Source organism: Dermochelys coriacea, chromosome 6, assembly GCF_009764565.3.
Source record: "Dermochelys coriacea isolate rDerCor1 chromosome 6, rDerCor1.pri.v4, whole genome shotgun sequence".
Classification (NCBI taxonomy): Eukaryota; Metazoa; Chordata; order Testudines; family Dermochelyidae; genus Dermochelys; species Dermochelys coriacea.
The window spans coordinates 84,736,308-84,758,918 of NC_050073.1; the positions used below are offsets into that span (position 1 = coordinate 84,736,308).

Below are 22,611 nucleotides of genomic sequence, written 5' to 3' on the forward strand. Positions count from 1 at the left end.
TCTTGGCCAACTGTTACATTTTATTCTGCCATTAATTTGTGGCCATAGTGACAGCAAACCCATTCTGTAGATCTGTACACAAGTGTACTAAAGTGTGAAAAGGTGTCTGATTCAGGACTGTTAAAATGAGGGGAAAGCTGTGGTACACCTGGTTCTAGGTTGAAGTGCAGTGGCAAAGTTGGCTTAGTGTGTTTCTGGGTCCAGAAATTATGTCAAGAGATGACCTGTGGTCAGTAAAGAAGTGGGCAAGTGTGCCCTGAATTATAAACTTAGTACATGGCAGTTCTCTGTAGACCTGTCTGTCTTTGCACAATTTTACTCACATTCTGTTTCCTAGCTGAGAGCTACATACCAAGCTTGTGCTAAGGTTTCAGTATTTCTGAGTTTGTGCATAACAATGGTCATATTGCAATGTTATTTTGGCAGGTCACATTCCAACGTGGCAGTGGTTTGTTGGGCACCTATTGCATAACAATGCCCTCCTTTTGTCACAGGAGAGTATGGAACTGTATGGAAAATAAGGCATGGTGTTATTTAAAAGGGAATACACCCTGTAGTGTTTTGTTTATGGTACTAAATTATACACTGTCTGTATTGGTCGCAGATGGTCCTTGCACAATTACTATTACAATAGGAGACAGTAAAAAGAAAAGGAGTACTTGTGGCACCTTAGAGACTAACAAATTTATTAGAGCATAAGCTTTCGTGAGCTACAGCTCACTTCATCTGATGTAGCTCACGAAAGCTTATGCTCTAATAAATTTGTTAAGTCTCTAAGGTGCCACAAGTACTGCTTTTCTTTTTGCGAATACAGACTAACACGGCTGCTACTCTGAAATAGGAGACAGTGTGTCTTATACTGTCTGGAACAAGGGCCACATGGTGCAATGGGATGGTGTTTGTAGGCTCAAAAGGCACTGGATCCAGTTATGCTTCAATCCAGGCCGGTGGGGCGGAAGCTCCCAGAAGCATCGGGACACAGCCGGAGGAGATGAGAGCTGGAGCTTGGCCGCACCACTAGAGGGCGTCCCAACCTCCACTGAGCCCTGGGAAGGCAGCGCGCTACTCCGCTTGCACCGACCTCTGGCAGGCGTCGGAAGGGGCGGTCTCCCCAGCACGGAAGGTCACGCAGTGCGCATGCGTTATGTCCTCGACCCGCCCCCCGAGGCGGTCCCTGGAGTAAGCGGCGTCCCTCAATGCGCCTGCGCCCTACGTCCCCCCCCCCCCCCCGTGGCAGCGGCCGTGGCGCGGTGATGGAGTCCGCGGTGGAGGAGCTGATGCCCCGGCTCCTGCCTGTAGGGGACTGTGACCTCGCGGAGGATTTCGACCCCACCATGCCCCCGCGGACGCCCTCGGAGTATTTAAAGCGGGTCCAGTAAGTGGGGGAGGGGTTGGCTGGGGGGGCTGCCCCGCTGCCTTCTGGCCCCGTGGGGGAGCCGAGCGGGGCCTGGCCTCGCTTGCCCTTGGTGAGTGCGGCGGCTGCTGGGTCGCCTCTCCAGAGGACGCCCGGCCTGGGAGCCCGTTGGAGGGAGGGCGTTGCGCGCCTCCCCTCCCCTCCCCTCCCCTCCGTGAAGGGGCCGGGGGCGCAGGGAGTTGTGCCCTGACTCGTGTCGCTCTCGCGCGCCCCGCGAGCTGCGGGGCTGGTTCCAGCCCCCCTTGGTCCCAGCGCGCAGCCTGCGTGGGGGCCGCTCTACCCCTTACATTGCATTGTCAACCCGGGTCTTCCCGCCTGCCGACTCCGGTTTCCAAGCTTCCGCTTGTGGGTCCGCGACTCCACACTGCAGTCTGAACCTCGGCTTGCATTTGTTGGACCTGGGTGCAGCCTCAGGTCAGACCTCTGGAGATCCAGGGATGAGCTGTGTCCTCGCTGTAAAATGACAGGGCTTGGACCTGAATCACCGCAGGACTCACGCTCAGACCACTGGGTCTGAGAACCTGGGTCCCGTGAGTTCGCTAAGTTCACCCTGAGTCTGACAGTGCAGTGTAGAATCATAGGACTGGAAGGGACCTCCAGAGGTCATCTCATGAAGTCCAGTCCCCTGCACTCGTGGCAGGACTATATTCTCTCTAGACCATTCCTGACAGGTGTTTGCCTAACCTGCTCTTAAACATCTCTAATGGTGGAGATTCCACAACCTCCCTTGGCATACCCTTAAGAAATAAGTGTTGTTCAGGCACTGCACTGGGAGAAAAGAGACCCGGGTCCTGTCCTGACTGTATACCTAACCCATTTACCAAACCCTTTAGCTGTCTTGTCTCTTAGGTCCTGGTCCAGCAATTTCTAAGTGCAGAGACAAACTGCCCTGTTTATGCTGTACATGTTGCAAGATTGGGGCCTTCAACTATAAACTCTCTGGAACATAAATTATCTCTTATGTGTTTGGAAAGCACCCATCACAAAAATGCTATGAATTCATTTGGTTCCTCTAGGTGCTACCATAATACAAGTAATTACAAAGTTTGATGTCTGAATAATACTATTGTTAATTAAACTTTGTAAAACTTGCAAGGTAACATCGGTGTTCTAGCAAATGTTACTTAGTTACATAACTTACTGAGAATTTAAATTAATGTCAATATTCATAACAAGACCATTTCTTAACAATACTAAAAATGTAAGCCTAAAATTACCTGACTCTGTTGCTCTAGGTTGTTCGGGTTTTGATATTCATAAGTTTCTCATTTCAGACAGCAAGCATATTCTTTAAAACTTTCTAAAATTCCACTGCACTCTCTGATCCATCATCACATGTTTTTGACAGGCAGATTATAGCATAATGAAATAATAAGAGAAAGTTCTTACTCTTGACTGTAGTCTGTTTTTCACAGAAGGAATACAATGATATTTTACTAGCTACAGTTGCTAATAGCAGTGACCTTTACTGATATTTTTGATGGAAAGATGTCTTGTGGCTAAAGCACAGAACGAGAAATCAGAAGTCCTGAATTCTGTTCCTCACTGTGCCACAGACTGGCTCACATGGGGGCACTTATCTACCATTCATAGCCTATATTGTAAACTCATAAATCTTTTTAAAACTCTCAACCCATACCCTTCTGTAAAATATTTTTTGTAATTTTTCTTTCTTTAATAGATTCTAATTAATAACTTAAGAATTGTGCAAGTATTTTGTATTTGATCAGGTACCTCCTCATGCAAACCCAAACCTGTGACAGTTTCTGGTTCTAAGGGATGTAGCTGAGGGATTTAAAACATAGCCTTTTATTTCTGTTTGAAGGATTGAAGCAGCACGATGCCCAGATGTTGTTGTGGCACAGATCGATCCCAGAAAGTTGAGAAAGAAGCAGACAGTGAATATTTCAGTAAGTATTGTCTATATATTTGTGTATATATTTTAAAAATATTTTTTTAGAAAAACAGACTAGACGGTTAAATGAGAATAAAAGCTTTCAGTTTCATATTAAAATGTTTGTCTATTAAAATTTTTGGATGCATGGTGTAAGCATCAAACATATCGTAGAGTACCTGAATTTTAAGTAATCTGCAGAAGTAAATGGAATCTAGTCTTGCAGATTCAGATTGTGAATTACTGGATAACTGAAATCTCATTAAAACTGATCTAACTAATAACATTCACACAAAATATTGTCTTGTATTTACAGCAAAAATAACGGATCATATTTTCTCACTGCAGCTGCAACTGAAAAAATTTTGTATTTAAAGATTTATAACAAAGTTTGCCATAAAACTTTCCTACAGTTGAAAGATACAAGGATATCAATACAGAATATGTTCTTAGTCTTTTACTGTTGCTAGTTTCTCAGATTTTTTTTTTTTTTTAAATCACCCTAATCCATCCATTCTGGTCAGTCAAACAGGATTATTCCCTACTGTATGTGTCCTAGGGCTTTGCCCTGTCCCCTTTGAAATGGTTCAAATAATGGAACTTCTACAATTTCTCTTCTGGAAACTCTGTTCTGATATTTCACGGTTGGAAAACATTTCTTGGGATTGGCATAAAATTTTAATTTGCTCAATTTTACTTCGTGATTCCCAGTTGAACAACCTGGGACACTTTCCTCTTTCACTTCCCCTCCCCCAAATATTCTCTCCTTTCTTGATGGAGTTGTTTTCAAGTACATATAGAAAGATATTGTATTCTCTTTTTATGATAAGCCATAAAATTGACTACCTCCCAGTGAAGTTACTAATCCTTCTGCTAACATTGATGATAGGAGTTAGATCAGGCCCTTAGAATGATAGCATTTTGTTTTACTTTCTAGAGGGAACACCATCTATTTAATATTCTAACATAAATGATTTTTAAAATCTAATATTACTAAAATCTATTTAGATGCTTATATAGAATTACTCGCCTTATTATTTGAGCACCTCACAATCATTAATAGATTTTATCTTTGTAACACCCCAGTGAGATATTATCCCCATTTTGTAGATGGGGAACTGAGGCAGATCAGACTACGATCTTTAAGAGATGGTAGAGGAGAAAGTGTGTCGTCTTAGTTTATTTGCTTTGACAGGTTTCCCTTTTGTTTCTATTGATCACACAACAGGGGAGATAAATGTTTTTGTTTAAGGGCACATCTACACTACAAACTTACGTTGACTCAAGTTATGTTGGCGTACAGCTGCCAAAGTTAGTATGTTGCTTGTGCGCCTGCATACTTGGCTCCTTGGTTCGGTGAGAAACATACTCATCAGGAGTGCTTGTATCAATGCAGAGTGCTCTGCACGATGCGTAGGTATCCCACTGTGCAACTCGCCACTCTCGTGTTCACTGTCTTTTGGGAAGCTTTGGCAGTGCATGATGGGGCTGAAATGAGTCATGCGGGGGTAGCTGGGAGCATGGGATCAACTTCCCAGTTTGCTACTGTTTCCATCACATAATATTATATGTATTCATAACTTTTGCACCTCTTTTTCAAAATTCCACAAACCCACACAGACCTCCTCACTGTCCGCTATCTCTGACAGAACCATGGAGCTTGCACAGCTCTGCACTATTAGCATGAACGTTGCAAGCATAGAGCGCACAATCCTGGAGTATTTGCAGAGCCTCAAGAAGAACCGAATGAGTGGGGACCATGATGATTTTTTGGAGGACAGATTCAAGGTTGTTGGTGGCATTCACAGAGCAGCTTCAGATGGTGGATTGCCACTTCTGGGCCCAAGAAACAAGCAATGATCTGGTGGGTTGCATCATGTTGCAAGTTTGGGGTGACAAACAGTGGCTGCATAACTTTAAAATCTACAAGGCCACATTCCTGGATTTGTGCACTGAGCTCGCCCCAGCCATTCAGCCCAGGGACACCAAAATGAGAGCAGCACTGACAGGGAGAAGTGAGTGGCGATCGCACTGTGGAAACTTGCAACGCCAGATTGCTACCGGTCAGTCTGGAATCAATTTGGATTTGGGAAATCCACGGCGGGGGTCGTTCTCATGCAAGCATGCAGAGCCATTCATCGCCTTCTGCTAAGCAGGACTGTGACTCCTGGCAATGTGCAGGACACAGTGGATGGATTTTCAGCAATAGGATTCCCAATTGTGGTGGAGCACTAGATGGCATGTATATCCCTATTTTGGCTCCAGACCACCTTGCTGCTGAGAATATCTGCAGAAAGGGCTACTTTTCTATGGTTATGCAAGCATTGGTGGATCACCAGGGGTTCTTCACCAACATCAGTGTGGGCTGGCCAGGGAAGGTGCATGGCACTCGCATCTGTAAGAGCACAGGACTCTTCAGGAAGCTACAAGGAGGGACTTTCTTTCCCAACCAGTCAATTACCAGTGGGAATGTGGAAATGCCAATAGTGATCATGGGTGACCCAATCTTCCTTTTACTCCCCCAACTCATGAAGCCATACACTGGCCACATCAACAGCAGCAAGGAATGATTCAGCTACTGGCTCAGCAAGTGCCAAATGACAGTTGAATGTGCATTTGGTCATTTGAAGGGTCACTGGCGTTGTTTAATCACAAGATTGGACCTCAGTGAGAAAAATATCCCAATGGTTATAGCTCCTTGCTGTGTCCTGCATAATATATGTGAAGCAAAGGGGGAAAAGTTTCCACGAAGGTGGAAGTGGAGCAGATGTCTGCTGAATTTGAACAGCCAGATGCAAGGGGTATTGGAAGAGCTTAACAAGGAGGTATTCAGCTCAGGGAGACTTTCAAAGACCAGTTTAACAGCGAGCCAGAGTGGTGTGTGGTGTTGTCCAGGTCCTGCTCTTTTGTGGCCTTGTGGCAATTACGTGTAGAAATATAACATTGTCATTTCACCTGTTAATTTTGTTTGTGAATGAGCCTATGATTTGTGTGTCATTGTGCAGTAACAGGTAATTGGTTGCTTTCAGAACTGCTGAGCACTTAGCAGCGTATGTTGTGAACTAATAAAGATGAATTATTTTCCAAATAATTTATTCTGTAACAAAATTAGTTTAAAAAAAAAAACTTGTGCAATTTAAAACCAATACAATAAAAAAGTAAGTTCTGTTCTCTTAATTTATTATGAAAGGGAAAAAATGTTCATATCGATTTCAGCTACACATACACCAACCATGGCTTTTTTACAAGTCAGTGTATGAGAAACTGTGATTGTCTTTAATGTCCTTCGGGGTGGAGTGGTATGAGGAATGAGGACACATGGAATGTTATGTGGGGGATATAGGATGTTCCTGATACTGAGCTCTCAATGGATTGTAGAGGGAGGTGAACTCGGGATTGTTGAACCTGCAGGTCCACCAGAGCCTGCAACATCTGTGTTTGCTGCCTGAAAATCCCTATTATGTCCTAATGCATCTCTCCTTTTTCCTGCTGGGACTCTTGGGCCTTTCCACTCTTTCCTTCTGTCCATAGTATTCATCCTCCATGCCTTGTGCTCATGATACAATGCAGCTCTGGCTTGCAGGATCCCATTGAACATGTCATCCTGACTCCTTGTTCTCCTTCTCTGGTTCAGGCATTCTGCAGGTGTGCAGGGGGAGATCCTGAAGGCTGCAATGGCAGCTGTTTTAAGACAAAACACACAGGGTAACATTGTCAGCATATTCGCTAAGAAAGTGGACCTTAAGATGCTGAACTCACTCTCCTTGCTTTCCTAAAGTTTTAAGCACTACGTTCTCACTTCTGCTTGAGATTGCTTGTGGACAGTGTCAGTCACAGCACCAGCCATGGTGAGAGTGGTCCACTGGGGATTGGGGTGATTTTAGATGATGTCTCACTCCTGAGGGTAACAAAGGCAGAGAGAGGACAGCTGCTGCTGGTGTCCTGAAGCTATCTGGGCCTTTATGATACTAGCCTGTGTATTGCAATGGCGCCTGTTGAAGTTGTTGCTGAGTGTTGTAGAATAGTGTCCTATGGCGGAGGAATGAGGCAGCCCTCCCTAGAAACTTTTGGCAGAGGATTGCAGAGTACCTCCATGAAAATTTCATACTGATCTCTCAGGAGGATTCAAGGATCATCCCTGTATACATACATAAACTGCTCCACATGATCATGCTTCTCTTCCCCCCCCCCCCCCCCACTCTAGAGTGGAATGAAAAACGGATAGCAATTCTACATTTCTTGGTTATACTGCTAGTTTTTCTACCATGAGTAAATTAATGAAAAAGCAGAACACATCTTTTGACACTTTGGGAGTGCCATCCCTGTAATTGAAAATTTATCTAAACGCTTACCCAAGGTTCCTTCCCCTGCATCAGGCTCACTTGTTTGATTGGCTGGACTGCAGTGGAGTCAGAAACGGGTCCTGGCTTGCTGGGCAGCTGGATCCACTGGTTACCTGTCCCGTACTCCTCTTCCTCATCCTCCACCACCAACTCTTCTTCCTCCTTGCTGTTCACACCAGGGGTTTATGTCTCTGGCTTCTCAGAGGTATCCACTGTGCTGGCATCGGGAGAGGTATCTCTGCAGGTATGGCCTGCATCTCTTTGTAAAAGGGACAGGTCTGTGGCTTGGCACCAGATCGATTGTTGGTCTCCCTGGCATTCTGGTATGCCTGCCACAGCTCTCTGGCTTTCGAGCGGCACTGCTGCTGGTCCCTTCTCTTGCATCCCCTGAGCAACATGCTGGTAGATATCGACATTTCTACAGCTGGTTTGAAACTGGGCCTGCATAGCCTCTTCTCCGCACGGGCCCAGGAGATCCAATATCTCCTGTCTGCTCCAGGCAGGAGTGCATCTGGAGTATATAGCCAGCGTGGTCAGCTGGGCAATTGCACTCAACAATGGAAAGCTGCTAGGTGTGAACACCGTATCAGGCAATCAGGAAATGGAATTTCAAAAATTTGCAGGGCCTCAAATGGGAGGAGAGGTTTCTGGTTTATGTGACCCCTGGGCAGGGAAGTTCACAGTGGTGACCAAAGTGATCAGCGTGGGGCATGATAGACAGCCGCTGGACAACAGTTAGGATTGCTATAGTAATGCAGTGTCTGCACTCGCCCTGTGTTGACCTAAGTATGTGGACTGTGGCTCTGCGCCGCTTGGAGAGATGCTATTACTGTGTCAGTGTAATGAGGCACTTACGTCGGTGGGAGACCAATTTAAGCATAGACATATGCACAAACTTGGTCAACATAAGCTGCTTTGCGTGGACCTAACTTTATAGTGTAGACCAAACCTAAGTGTTTGTAAAATCAAATTGGGATGTGATCAGGCAAAATGTGGTACTTGAAACTATTTTAATTCAATTTTTTTTTAATATATACATTACAGTTCAGATTAACTTTTCTTTAACTCGTATCTAGTGGAAATAATAGTGGAATTTCCTGCTTGTGTGTCTCTTCCAGTGAATCATTCAGTTTATTCAGAATATTGTTTAATGCAATAAAATAGGGAGTTGGCTCAATACTGAACTGTAAAAGTAGTGGATTAGTGAGTTTTGGAGTTCACTTTTAATCTAGAGAAATCCTATATTCTTGCTAAATTTTCACCTGCAAGAAGTCATTAGAGAGGTTTTTCATTATTCCTTCCTCTAAAAGGCACTTAACGACAAGCATTTACAAATTTTCATTTCTATCTCCTAGATTTTTATTACCAATTCATGGGGTTTAATGTGGAGATCTGGAACAGTAATTCTTCTGATTCTGCACTGATGTCTTGTATGGCTGGCAGTTGCCCCTTCTTAATTGAAGTGTTAGATCTGTTTAGGGCCCTAAAACAATGTATTTTTATATATCAGTCTTTTATTCTGTGCAAATCAGGCTATCCACTTGCTTGTGATATGAAGTAAGACAGTCAATATATCTGATTGAGATTTCTGTAAAACTTGCATTTGTGCAAAATAAACTATTTAAATCAACACTCAGAAAAAGAAAAATAATGACCATTTGTTTTATTTTAGAGAATTTCCCCTATCATGAGAAAACAATACTTCGCCATTAATAGTAAGAGAGTGGGATACATCTGTCATATCTTCAGCATATCACCAGTCAAAACATGACATTTCTTTTGTAAAATGTGAGAATTGGGGCTTGTTTTGTTTTCTTTCTCAAAGTAGAATTATCTTTTGTCTTGTCTTCTTAGTTTCACATGTACTTTAAGTGGAAATTCTTAGTTTTAGACTCTATTAGTTTAGGGTTCTGTTTGTTGATTACTTGTTATAAAAAAAAAAAAAAAATCCTGCCTATGCTTTTTTAGCTCACAGGATGCCATCCTGCCCCTGAGGGATATTCTCCAACTCTCAAATGGCAGCAGCAGCAAGTGTCTCATTTTTCAGCAGTTCGTCAGGTAAAGAACAGTGTTCACAAACTAGTGCAGTGTGGATATGATGGCATCTAGTGTGGTGGTGTTTTTTGGGGTGGAAGGGTGGATTTTACTGTATTCTGGGGAAAGATATAGGACGTAACATTTTATGGTAGAAAATAGTAAATAAAGTAGATGACTGCTTTCTTTGGAAAACTTGTTTTGTTTTATTTTTGTTTGGGTTTTTTGGTAAAACCTAATTTATTATGACACTCCAGCACCAAAGAGGTTCTTGGAGAAAACAGGCAATCATACATTTAGTTGGCTGAGAACAAAGTCTTGTAAATGATGATATCTGTGTATTAAAAGGGTCTCTGTCAAGTAGTTGAGGACAAAGCTTAGGGGTTTTTTGTAGCTAACAAAATATTACAAAATGTGGTATTAATAGGAATGTTTTAATGAAGTACTAAGATCGAAATAAAAACATTTGGGTCCCAGTCCAGTAATAGGGTTCATGGACAGTACCTTGCACCCATACGAGAACCCATTGACTTCAGTAGGATTCCATCTAGGTAGAAAGGTCCATCTGCACAGATCTGATGGTTGTATCTTAAATTTTCGATACAGTGCCTGCAAGTTGCCCCATTGTATGAGAACTAGAAAGGGAAACTGAATAGTCTTTTTTCCCCCCACAATCCAAGCTGAGTAAATTGCAAAAGGTAAACAAATAGTAAACTTGACTTTTACCACAAAGTTTTAATACTCTTAAGATCTTAAGTGACTTTAAAACATATAGCATTCCTGTTGCAGCATGTTAAATGCTGACCTCTTTTACCTCTGACAGAATTAGCGTGGAGGGGAAGGAAAAGCATTGGTGTTAGTATCCATGAAAACATGCAAGAGTAGCAGTGAAGAAAAATCAGAAGGCTAGCCCTCTATACTAACATTATGTTTGTATAAAATCTGTCAGCTCTTCTGATTTTTTTTTTTTAGCACAGATTTCTGGTCTCAAGGTGCCTGCTTAAAAAACAACAACAAAAACTTTGCTGCAATAGGTTGGAAAACATACCTTGAATTCCAAAGGTTTAAACTTCAATCTCCAGAATACTGTCAAAGCAGGTCATTTTGGTTTTGGACAAACTTTACATATCTCCTTTCAAAAAGGTATTTTTATGGTATGAAGGTCCTTGACCCATACTGGACTGAGAATCTAAATACATCTAATCTCTTTTAGTGTTCGTGTTGAAACAAGGTTTTGGTTCCTTTCAGCCAGTGTTCCTCTCATTTAGGATACTGCAGTATTGTTGAGGCTTATTTCTAGGGCAAGATTATCAAACACATGATAACTCTGCCAGATCCAGAAGAATCAGAAAGCTGGTTTATGAAGGTGAAAGCTCTCTATTTAAACATACATCTCAAAACAGAAGTAAGGGCAGTGTTTCAAGAACTGAAAACTCTTTTTCTTAAGATTGCTTACCTTAAGTAAACATTTTAAAGAGTTAATAGTGCTAAAATTATGGTTCTAGAGACTGTCAAAGCTATATAAATGAAGAAGTATTTAAAGTAACATTTTAAGGAGTAGACTAACCAAGCAACACGTTTTCTTCAAATTTCATCTCTCTTTACAGGTAATAAAATAGTAAATTCTGTCTTACAACTTGCAATACATTGTTATATTAAAAGAAATACATGAATAATTTGATCAATTATTTACCATATTTTTACAGCAACATGCAATCTACTTTTTCTAAAAGAAATAACCATTATAATGGTATTGAATTGTTTTTTTGTTTTTTTTTAATGGTTATGAAGGCCCAATGAAAGCAATTTGGAGATGAAAAGCTATTTTGGCTAGAATAAAATCATTACATTATAAACCATAATCAAGCTTAATTATTTTAATCCTACAGAGTTTGAACAAACACAGAAATCATTGGAAGGCACAACATTTGGACAGCAATGTTACAATGGTAAGTAAATTTTATAACAAATTTTGTGAACCTCTTTATTTTACTGTTAAATTGTATTATGCTGATAATGGTGGTGCATTAGTAATTGTGTTTAACTGCAAATCAGGATTACCTGAGTTATATATTATTTGAAAATATATAATTTATGTAATGAAAATACAAATCATAACATCATATGAAAAGTAGCCCACTCTTGTATACCTTTTTCAGCCAAAATCTGAGGATGAAGAAGGCTGGAAACTCTTTTGTCTGGGTGAAAAGTTATATTCGGAAACAACTATTGCAGTGTCTGGTAATGAAAACCTAGGAATTGATTACATAAAGGTAGGTATCACTTTTAATAAGAGTACTCAAGCTCCTTCTTGGTTCTTGGCTGTTATGTCTCATTAGCAGCTTCCAGAAACTGTCCTGATGTGTTGGGCTCAGTGCGGATCCAATCTGAATCCAAAACAGGCTCTGATGAACATGCTCCACACCTCCCTGCTATGTTAAGTGGAAACTTGGTGAAGCAGAGAATCTTATCTTGCATAATTTTCAGATGGAAATATATCTACTACTATAAGCTACTCTTAGGATTACTATTAACTGAAACATGTTAGAGACAATGTTTTATTCTGTATATTTGACAGCATTTTCTGTATAGTCACCATTTTTTGTTGATGATTAGTTGCAGTTTGTCTCCTGTGCAGACCACTCTCCAGGGAACTCTCATGTATACTATTCCCTAAACCTTTTAAGAGTGTGCTTACTCGTAGTGGTAGCAGCAAAGCTGAAGCCACAAAGGCATCAGGCATGGGTGTGTACAGAGAGGAAGGAGTTTGGGTGAGCATGTGTGTGTATAGAGAGAGGTAGGTGGAGAGGTGGGCTCAGGCATGTTTGTTGTTGCTCTTGGACGTGCCAGAAAGGCCCTTAATAAACATCAGAGAGCCAGAAAACACTTATAAAAATTCAGGACCTATTTAAAGAGTCTATGACCCAAACAATAACTTTTTAAAAAAATTGAAGTGCAAAGAAATTCAAGTTGTATCCTTTTACAATCTGTTGCCTCTCCCAGAATTTGGTAACATTTAGATGAATAGCTATTTTTTACTGCTTATGTTTGCTTTTACTCCTGGGGGAATTCTGTGCCACTGAACAATCCAAAATTGGTGCAGAAATTAATGTTCCGCATAGAATTTCCCTCCCCCCCTCCCCCAACAGAAATGGGCTACAGAGCTGCCTGCCGCCACTACGTGGCACTGGAGCTGGCAGAGCCCAGCTCCCAAATAGAAGACACTGCTGAAGGGAGGGGGAGGAAGAGCCGGAGGGTTTCTGCAGCTACGTTTCCCAGCACGTCCTGAAGGAAGGACATGGCATGCAGGAAACTCCACACAAGCCCAGGACCCAGCGTCATGCTGTATCTCCTTCTGGATCCCTGGGGTCTGCGAGGGTGGGGGGTGCCCCGCAGCTGGGCTCTGGGAGGGGAAGAGGTTATGGGTATCTGGCCCCCCAGCTGGGCTCTGGGGAGTAGGGGGAAGAGAAACAGGAACTGGATTGTCATAGGGGTTTCTTTAATTCTCTACTCCTAGGAGAATTTTTGTCTGTATTGTTACAGACATAATTACTGACAGATATTTTGAAATTACCAAAATAATGGAAATTGGAATGATTATATAGTGTTGTTTTGACAAAATATGCTGAATTTTATAATGTGCACAGAATTTTTAATATTTTGGTTTAAAATTCCCCCAGGAGTATTTATTGCTCTTCACATTATTAATTGTAACTGGCATTTTCAAAATTAGAACTTGGTATGCTTTGAAAACCCATTACAATGAAAAATATGAAGTGGAATTATGTCCTCATGTTCAAACTCTGTTCTAATTTAAATCTTAAAATACAAGGGAATTTCTTGGGAAGTTTACTTCATATATTACAGTTCCACCATGATTTTTCTTTTCAGATTGGTTTTCCCCCTTTTTTAAGTATTGTTAGCAGAATGAATCAGGTAAGTCTGTTTCTACTTCTGAGAATAAAATATTTCTCACCAAAAATATTTACTTTTTCTATAGTTTTCCTATTAATTCCATGGATATCCTATCGAGTGTCATTGTATTAAAGGAAACAATAATTTATACCATAAAACTTGTTTGAGGCATTACCGCAATCTGCCACTAGAGTTTTACTTGGTAAAACTAACACATCAAACCTCTACCCTTTTCTCATTGATACTTAGTGTTTAAATAGAAATATTTTTTTGTTCATGTGAATTATTTTTGATTATTGTTGCTGGTACTGAGAACATATTTGCATGCTTGTGGCTTAAATAATAATAATAATGAAAACCATACCAAAACAATACACTCCATTGCACATTGTTCTCTTGTCCTCTTCAGAAGAAGCAACACATGACAGATGTGAGGTTTATTCACATTGCTTAGTGCACTACTGCTACTACTAGTTCACTGCTTAACCAAATGGTCGGCTGTAGTGATTGTTCACCATTTGGTCCATTCCTATATGGTTGCAAAGGCTTGATGGGCAAAAAGTAGGGTGACCAGATGTCCTGATTTTATCGGGACAGTACCGATTTTTTGGTCTTTTTCTTATAGGCTCCTATTACCACCTCACCCCATCCCACTTTTTCACATTTGCTGTCTGGTCATCCTAGCAAAAAGTCCAGCGTTGAAACAGACTTCATGAACCCATGTAATAGGGTGTCTGCCTGTAGGCTGCCTCCACACCTCGGTTGATGGAATTTTATCCCGGATATTGCAAGCCACCTGGAGAACAGCATGTGGAATGTCTTGTGGCATTCTGAACATCATGGAAGCCCCTATACTAATACTACCTCTGGTACTATTATATTCCGTTAGTCATCTCTAAACAGTCTGAATTTTTTCTATGTCAGATTGACATAGATTCTATACCTCTGATTTTAGTTTTAAGACTTTCAAGTATTGTGATCCACTTTGGGCATCATTTCCTCTTCTTACTATATATTCAAGTCCTTTCCAATATCAGCAACATCTGTCCTGAAATTTCCTTTTTCCTTTATATCAAGTTTCAGACTGAAATAAATGCCTGTCTAGATGCACCATGGAGTGGATATATAAACAAGTGTCATTTCACTATGAAAAGTGAAGTCATGCTTCTGTTTGCTTTTGATATAGTTCTTTATAAACTATAATCATCAAAAATTGGTGCAGTGACTGTTGTATGTAGTCATTCTTCTTTTCAGGTGTCTTTTTTTCTTTTTTCCTCTTTTAAAAGGCAACAATAACTAGTGTCCTGGAATATCTGATAAACTGGTTTGGAGAGAAAGAGTTTACTCCAGAACTGGTAATTTTAATTTATTCTATCTACCTATAAACTAACTCAGTGAAGAGTTGTATATTTCAAATATCAAGAAACTCAAATTTATTTTCATAGCAATGGTAACTTGTCTCCCTTGCCTGTAGGTATGCCCTAGGGAGCACATACTTGGTGTTAAAACAAACTTTGAAACTTTTTTCCCTGTCTCCCCTTTATCATGACAATATTTATTAATGCATGTGTGTTCTTGGACCAGATATTGGTCTCTACTAGCATTCAGTACAATTGGTGTGTTCCCAGTTAATTACAGTAAAAATTGATTTGGAAAATACTAAGCTGTACTTCTTCTATTTAAATCCACTTAGGGCAGATGGCTTTATGCTTTGTTGGCATGTCTTGAAAAGCCTTTGTTGCCTGAAGCCCATTCCCTAATTCGGCAATTGGCAAGACGATGCTCTGAAGTCAGAGTATTAGAGGTAAGTAACAATTTAATATGGGAAAATTCTTACAATTCAGCATAGTGTGGGGGATGACTTGACAGGATTGTTGAGAAATAAAATTCTTAGTTTGCATTTATCCAAGTAATTCAATTTAATAGTGTGTGTGTATATAGCAGACTCAAGTGAATGAAAAAGCAAAGTATGGAGAATGAACTACTGGATTTTTATGGGAACCCAACAAATTGCATAAGAATGGCAGTCCTTTTCTGCAGCCAAGTAATATTAGACATATGACCTAAGACTTCATATTCCTTTGTCGCAGGAGAACAAGAAAGAAGAGAAAGTGTCTGCTCTGAATTTGTTAATCTGTTTAGTTAGCAGGTATTGCAAGCTTCATTTTTATTAAGTAGAATTTAGAGTAATTTATGTACACAGCAAGCACAGAAATCTTGGCTTTATGATCAGCTTTTAAGGAATTTTGGCTATGAGAATGTTTTTGTAAAGACCTTATATTCTGTAGTACACATTTGCTCAGTTAAAATGACTTACTTTTAAAACCAGGAGAAAATGAAGCATATACTGATTTCCTCAAGGAGAAGTGAGTTTAAAAAAAAAACAAAAAAAAACCCTTATCTGAAGCATGTGATAAATTGATGAACCTTTTGAACAAATCTAAAATTACTTGTATGAAGCCAAAAACATTCTGGGAATAAAAACTAGTGGTAAACTATACAGCAAATACACTGTCAATTACTTAATGGGGTGGGTGGGAGAGAACAATGTCTTAACTCTTTCTCAGACTAACTTTGTTCTCCCTATATTCAAATTGTGTTTCTCTGATAGGTATTTTGATCAACGTGATCTGGCTGATGAGCCCTCCTGATCCCAGATTGGGGACATTAAATGTCTCGCATCACTATAAAACCAACACCAGCATCAGTGTTAAACAGCCAGGTGCAATGCAGCTCAAAACGTACCTTCTTAGTAGTGAGCTTGAATGGTGTTGAGCAAAAGACTGCTGATCTCACTGAATAATCTATGACCTGAAAAGGGTCAGCAGCAAAGTGTCTACCCCCTCTCTATAAACCTGTTTCTCTTCAAAAACAAGTGGTCTTTAAAGCAGTATGCAACTTGAGCTGTTGTAAGCACCCAAGGGTAGTTTATCCTGAAAAATTCTGGAGAGTAAGCCCTTTTGTTGAAATTGAATTACTCATGTGAATAAAGATTTGCAAGACTACGCCCCAAGCTTTTTACAAATGAAAGCTTGAGGCAGTGAGAAAGCTCTTTCCTGAACTCATCTAAAGAGTCAGATATTAAAGGGTTATGTAAAACTTTACAATAAAATTTTCAAAACTGCTGTGTGTCTTGCTAGAATGTTTCTAAAAATTGCTTCTTGGCATCTATTTTTGCTATTTATAAACTGCAACTTTTCAGAATTGGTGGTCATGTTAGATATACATGGACTGAGGGTTTTTTTTATGATCTCAAGTCAGGTACTGAATTTAAATAGTACTACAAAACTATATTCCTTATTAGTTAGCAACTCTAATATATTTAACAATTAGCTCAGTATTCATGAGATAAAACAAAGGATCTGAAAATGTTGGATTCTAGTGCAATAAAACTAGTTTATACTAATTTTAGCAGTAAAATAATTACACATTTACTCAGAGCATGAGTATTTATTAGTGTGAACAAGCTTGTACAACTATTTGACCTGGCTTTAATGTAATCTAGACAAATACTGTAACCTTAATCCTGTTAACTTTACTGGATTTATAAGACTAGTCTCACACTGATCGGGTATGTTTTTTGTACATTTAACCACTTCAAGATGAAATTGAAATTAGTTTCTCTATGCTCTTAGTTTCTCTCTTGCTTTAACTGCTATCAATATTGGCACTTGTAGTCAAGTCTGGGTATATACAAGAAAAAATACTTAAACATTTCAAATAAATGGCAGGTTACTATACTATGTCATCTTCACAATATTTAAATGTAAGAACAAAATTTCCATTCTGTCCAGTTCTTATTCCACCATAGCAGACTGAACATAGCTTCTTTAATACAGCCATTAACTGCTTCTAAACACTCTCCTTTTGCTGAACAAAAAAGTGAGATCTACAAAGGGACTTAGATGTTTCGATGCTGAGTGTCACAACGCCTAATTTTTAGGCACTTAGACAATCACAGGGGCAACATTGATCCACACAGCCTGAGTTAGGTGCTTAGGTTCCTTATACAATGAATAGGGAGAGAGATTAAGCAGCTAAGAGTGTGATTCACAGAAGCCAGCATAATAGATGGGGAGCCACCTAAGATAGCCAGTGGGAGATGCTGATGACAGATGTGTGCTAAACTCTGCCTCTCTCTGAAATAGGCATAGCCTGGATTTAGGCACCTATCTCTGTTTAGCAATCCATGAAAGGTCACTCAGTACCTGGAGGCAGGTGGCTTAGGTGCCTAAGCTATTCCTTGAGGGGATGAGTTAGGTGCTTCAGCCACACAAAATGGGTGGTGCCAGCAACAATAGTGCCCACTTTGTAACTTTTAGCTGAGTGGTTAGAGCATTTGCCTGGAATGTGGGAGATTCAAATTCAATTCCCCCACTGTGCCTGAGGGGGAGAAAAGATTTGAACAGGGGTCTTCCACCTGTGGGTGTTTCAACCACTGATCTATCTAATATTCTGATGAGAGATTTCCTCACCTTCTGCTGAAGCTGTTCTATTATGGATAAATACTGAAAAAGTGATGAGAAAGGCAGGACCGGATCTGAGGTTTCCCACAGGGCTGCCATAACCACAAGAACATAGAATCATTCCCTCTCTAGCCCAAACATAAAAACTGGTAGTATTAGAACAGACACTGATTTCTCTCACTGACCCTGCCACAAACTCCACTCTCCAAGCATTCCAAAACATGATGAGAAACACCATTCCACTGTAACATAATTGTCCTTCACTCAAGGTGAATTGTATGATGGGGGGGGGAGAAGAGTAACAGCAACAGAAGAGTTTGTATACCAAGTAGTGAAGGCTTCAGGGACATCTGTTCTCAGCTGCAGAGGTGGGGGGCCTGCTACCAGAGAAGGGGTCAGGTTCATGGCTGGTGAAGCCCATCTGACTGGGGGGAGTTTTGGATGTCTCAGTACGCAAATTGTGGGACATATCTACAACAGCCTAAATGGCTACTAACTTCTACCAACAACATAACTTTTCCCATTCATAGATTCATAGATACTAAGGTCAGAAGGGACCACTCTGATCATCTAGTCCGACCTCCTGCACAGCGCAGGCCACAGAATGTCACCCACCACTCCTATGAAAAACCTCACCCATGTCTGAGCTATTGAAGTCCTCAAATCATGGTTCAAAACTTCAAGGAGCAGAGAAGCCTCCCTCCAGTCAACCATGCCCCATGCTACAGAGGAAGGCGAAAAACCTCCAGGGCCTCTCCAATCTGCCCTGGAGGAAAATTCCTTCCCGACCCCAAATATGGCAATCAGCTAAACCCTGAGCATATGGGCAAGATTCACCAGCCAGATACCCAGGAAAGAATTTTCTATAGTAACTCAGATCCCATCCATCTAATATCCCATCTCAGGGGATTTGGCCTATTTACCCTGAATATTTAAAGATCAGTTACTTACCAAAATCCCATTATCCCATCATACCATCTCCTCCATAAACTTATCGAGTAGAATCTTAAAACCAGATAGATCTTTTGCCCCCACTGCTTCCCTTGGAAGGTTATTCCAAAACTTCACTCCTCTGATGGTTAAAAACCTTCGTCTGATTTCAAGTCTAAACTTCCTGGTGGCCAGTTTATACCCATTTGTTCTTGTGTCCACATTGGTGCTGAGCTTAAATAATTCCTCTCCCTCTCCTATATTTATCCCTCTGATATATTTATAGAGAGCAATCATATCTCCCCTCAACCTTCTTTTAGTTAGGCTAAACAAGCCAAGCTCCTTAAGTCTCCTTTCATAAGACAAGTTTTCCATTCCTCGGATCATCCTAGTAGCCCTTCTCTGTACCTGCTCCAGTTTGAATTCATCCTTTTTAAACATGGGAGACCAGAACTGCACACAGTATTCTAGGTGAGGTCTCACCAGTGCCTTGTATAACGGTACTAAAACCTCCTTATCCCTACTGGAAATGCCTCTCCTGATGCATCCCAAAACCGCATTAGCTTTTTTCACAGCCATATCACATTGGCAGCTCATAGTCATCCTATGATCAACCAATACTCCAAGGTCCTTCTCCTCTTCCGTTACTTCTAATTGATGCGTCCCCAGCTTATAACTAAAATTCTTGTTATTAATCCCTAAATGCATAACCTTACACTTCTCACTATTAAATTTCATCCTATTACTATTACTCCAGTTTACAAGGTCATCCAGATCCTCCTGTATAATATCCCGATCCTTCTCCGAATTGGCAATACCTCCCAGCTTTGTATCATCTGCAAACTTTATTAGCACACTCCCACTTTTTGTGCCAAGGTCAGTAACAAAAAGATTAAATAAGATTGGTCCCAAAACCGATCCCTGAGGAACTCCACTGGTAACCTCCCTCCAACCTGACAGTTCGCCTTTCAGTAGGACCCGTTGCAGTCTCCCCTTTAACCAATTCCTTATCCACCTTCTGATGTTCATATTGATCCCCATCTTCTCCAATTTAACTAATAATTCCCCATGTGGCACGGTATCAAATGCCTTACTGAAATCTAGGTAAATTAGATCCACTGCATCATTCAAAAAACTAGGAAATTTAATGGCAAACAATTCCTATGTTAATGCAGAGTTAAGGTTGCTTAGTAGTATGTCATCACCTTTCAGAATGCTGAATTGAGCAAAACTCATACATCCCATAAACAAACATACCATTATTCTGTCAACCCCTCCAGTTGCTGAAATGTACAAGCTCTTCACCTCCTTTTACAATCCATTCACTCTCACCCACAGGATTCTACCTAACACTATTAAAGAACAAAAAGGGAGGGGAAAAGTTGCCCACTCTACCATACTTCAGGTTTTCAATTCCAACTTTAAAGATTTTTAAAATACATCTGTCATAAATATAAAGGAAAGGGTAACCACCTTTCGTATACAGTGCTATAAAATCCCTCCTGGCCAGAGGCAAAACCTTTTCATCTGTAAAGGGTTAAGAAGCTAAGGTAACCCCGCTGGCACCTGACCCAAAATGGCCAATGAGGGGACAAGAGTCTTTCAAATCTGGAAGGTGGGGGGAGTGACAAACAGTTTGGTTTGTCTGTGTGATGCTTTTGCCAGGAACAGATCAGGAATACAGCCTTACAACTCCTGTAAAGTTAGTAAGTAATCTAGCTAGAAAATGCGTTAGATTTTCTTTGTTTAATGGCTTGTAAAATAAGCTGTGCTGGAGGGAATGTGTATTCCTGTTTTTGTGTCTTTTTGTAACTTAAGGTTTTGCCTAGAGGGATTCTCTGTGTTTTGAATCTGATTACCCTGTAAGGTATTTACCATCCTGATTTTACAAAACTGCTATAAAATGGGAGATCCAGGATATGCTACAGATGGATGTAATCCGTCCTTCTGGCAGTGCATGGGCATCTCCAGTGGTTCTAGTTCCCAAACCAGATGAGGAAGATTTACGTTTTTGCGTGAACTACCGTAAGCTAAATGCTGCATCTCGCCCAGACAACTATCCAATGCCACGCACAAATGAACTATTAAAAAAAATTGGGACGGGCCCAGTTCATCTCTACCTTGGACTTAACAAAGGGGTACTGGCAGGTACCACTAGATCAATCCACCAAGGAAAGGTCAGCCTTCCTCACACGTCAGGCTGTATGAATTTAATGTGCTCCCTTTCGGGCTGCAAAATGTACCCGCCACCTTCCAAAAACTTGTAGATGGTCTCCTAGCAGGATTGGGAAAATATGCAGTCTACCTTGACGACGTGGCCATATTTTCTGATTCCTGGGCAGAACATCTGGAACATCTACAAAAAGTCTTTGAGCGCATAAGGGAGGCAGGACTAACTGTTAAGGCTAAGAAGTGTCAAATAGGCCTAAACAGAGTGACTCACCTTGGACACCAGGTGGGTCAAGGAACCATCAACGCTCTACAGGCCAAAGTGGATGCTATCCAAAAGTGGCCTGTCCCAAAGTAAAAAAAAACCCAGTTCCTATCCTTCTTAGGCTTGGCCGGATATTACAGGCGATTTATACCGCACTACAGCCAAATCGCCGCCCCACTGACAGACCTAACCAAAAAAACCAACCAAATGCAGTTCAAGGGACTGAAGAGTGTCAGAAGGCCTTTAACCAGGTTAAAGCGACACTCATGTCTGACCCTGTGCTAAGGGCCCCAGACTTTGACAAACCGTTCCTAGAAACCACAAATGCGTCCGAGCGTGGTGTGGGAGCAGTCTTAATGCAGGAAGGACTGAATCAAGAGTTCCATCCTGTTGTGTTTCTCAGCAAAAAGCTGTCTGAGAGGAAAAGCTACTGGTCAATCAGTGAAAAGGAATGTTATGCCATTGTCTACGCTCTGGAAAAGCTAAGCCCATACGTTTGGGGAAGGCGTTTCCACCTGCAAACTGACCATGCTGCGCTACAGTGGCTTCATACCGCCAAGGGAAATGACAAAACACTTATACTGTGGCGTTTAGCTCTCCAAATTTTGATTTCAACATACAACACAATTCAGGAGCTTCTAACAAAGTGGCTGATGCACTCTCCTGTGAAAGTTTCCCAGAATCAACTGGTTCAAATTGTCCTTAAGATGTGGAAAATATTGTTAGTCTTTATACAGTTAGTAGTATATTTAGAGATGCATGTGTCTTATTAACTCTTGTTTTCTCCTAAAGCTCCAGGAAGAAATCACAGCCAGTGTTTCACCTTATCTGTGATTTGGGGGGCGTGTCATAAATATAAAGGAAAGGGTAACCACCTTTCTATATACAGTGCTATAAAATCCCTCCTGGCCAGGGGCAAAACCCTTTCACCTGTAAAGGGTTACGAAGCTAAGGTAACCCCACTGGCACCTGACCCAAAATGACCAATGAGGGTACAAGATTCTTTCAAATCTGGAGGGGGACAAAGGGTTTGGTCTATCTGTGTGATGTTTTTGCCAGGAACAGATCAGGAATGCAAGCCTTACAACGTCTCTAAAGTTAGTAAATAATCTAGCTAGAAAAATGTGTTAGTTTTTTTTTGTTTAATGATTTGTAAAATAAGCTGTGCTGGAGGGAAATGT

General features: G+C 40.9%; 1 protein-coding gene across 3 annotated transcripts; it reads left to right on the forward strand.

The window, feature by feature from the left end:
* Positions 1 to 1,050: 1,050 nt before the first annotated feature.
* Positions 1,051 to 16,724, forward strand: GEMIN2 (gem nuclear organelle associated protein 2). 3 transcript variants are annotated; one of them, XM_038407113.2, is made up of 10 exons: positions 1,051 to 1,375; positions 3,240 to 3,324; positions 9,620 to 9,709; positions 11,575 to 11,634; positions 11,845 to 11,958; positions 13,577 to 13,621; positions 14,887 to 14,955; positions 15,294 to 15,404; positions 15,691 to 15,749; positions 16,212 to 16,724. In XM_038407113.2, exons 1-10 carry the CDS (start codon positions 1,197 to 1,199, stop codon positions 16,249 to 16,251), a joined length of 852 nt encoding a protein of 283 aa, XP_038263041.1. In that variant the 5' UTR covers positions 1,051 to 1,196; the 3' UTR covers positions 16,252 to 16,724. The 3 variants fall into 3 exon arrangements, with proteins under 3 accessions (XP_038263041.1, XP_038263044.2, XP_038263042.2); XM_038407116.2 differs by lacking the exon at positions 9,620 to 9,709 and having other exon boundaries at positions 1,183 to 1,375; XM_038407114.2 differs by lacking the exon at positions 15,691 to 15,749 and having other exon boundaries at positions 1,187 to 1,375.
* Positions 16,725 to 22,611: the final 5,887 nt, after the last annotated feature.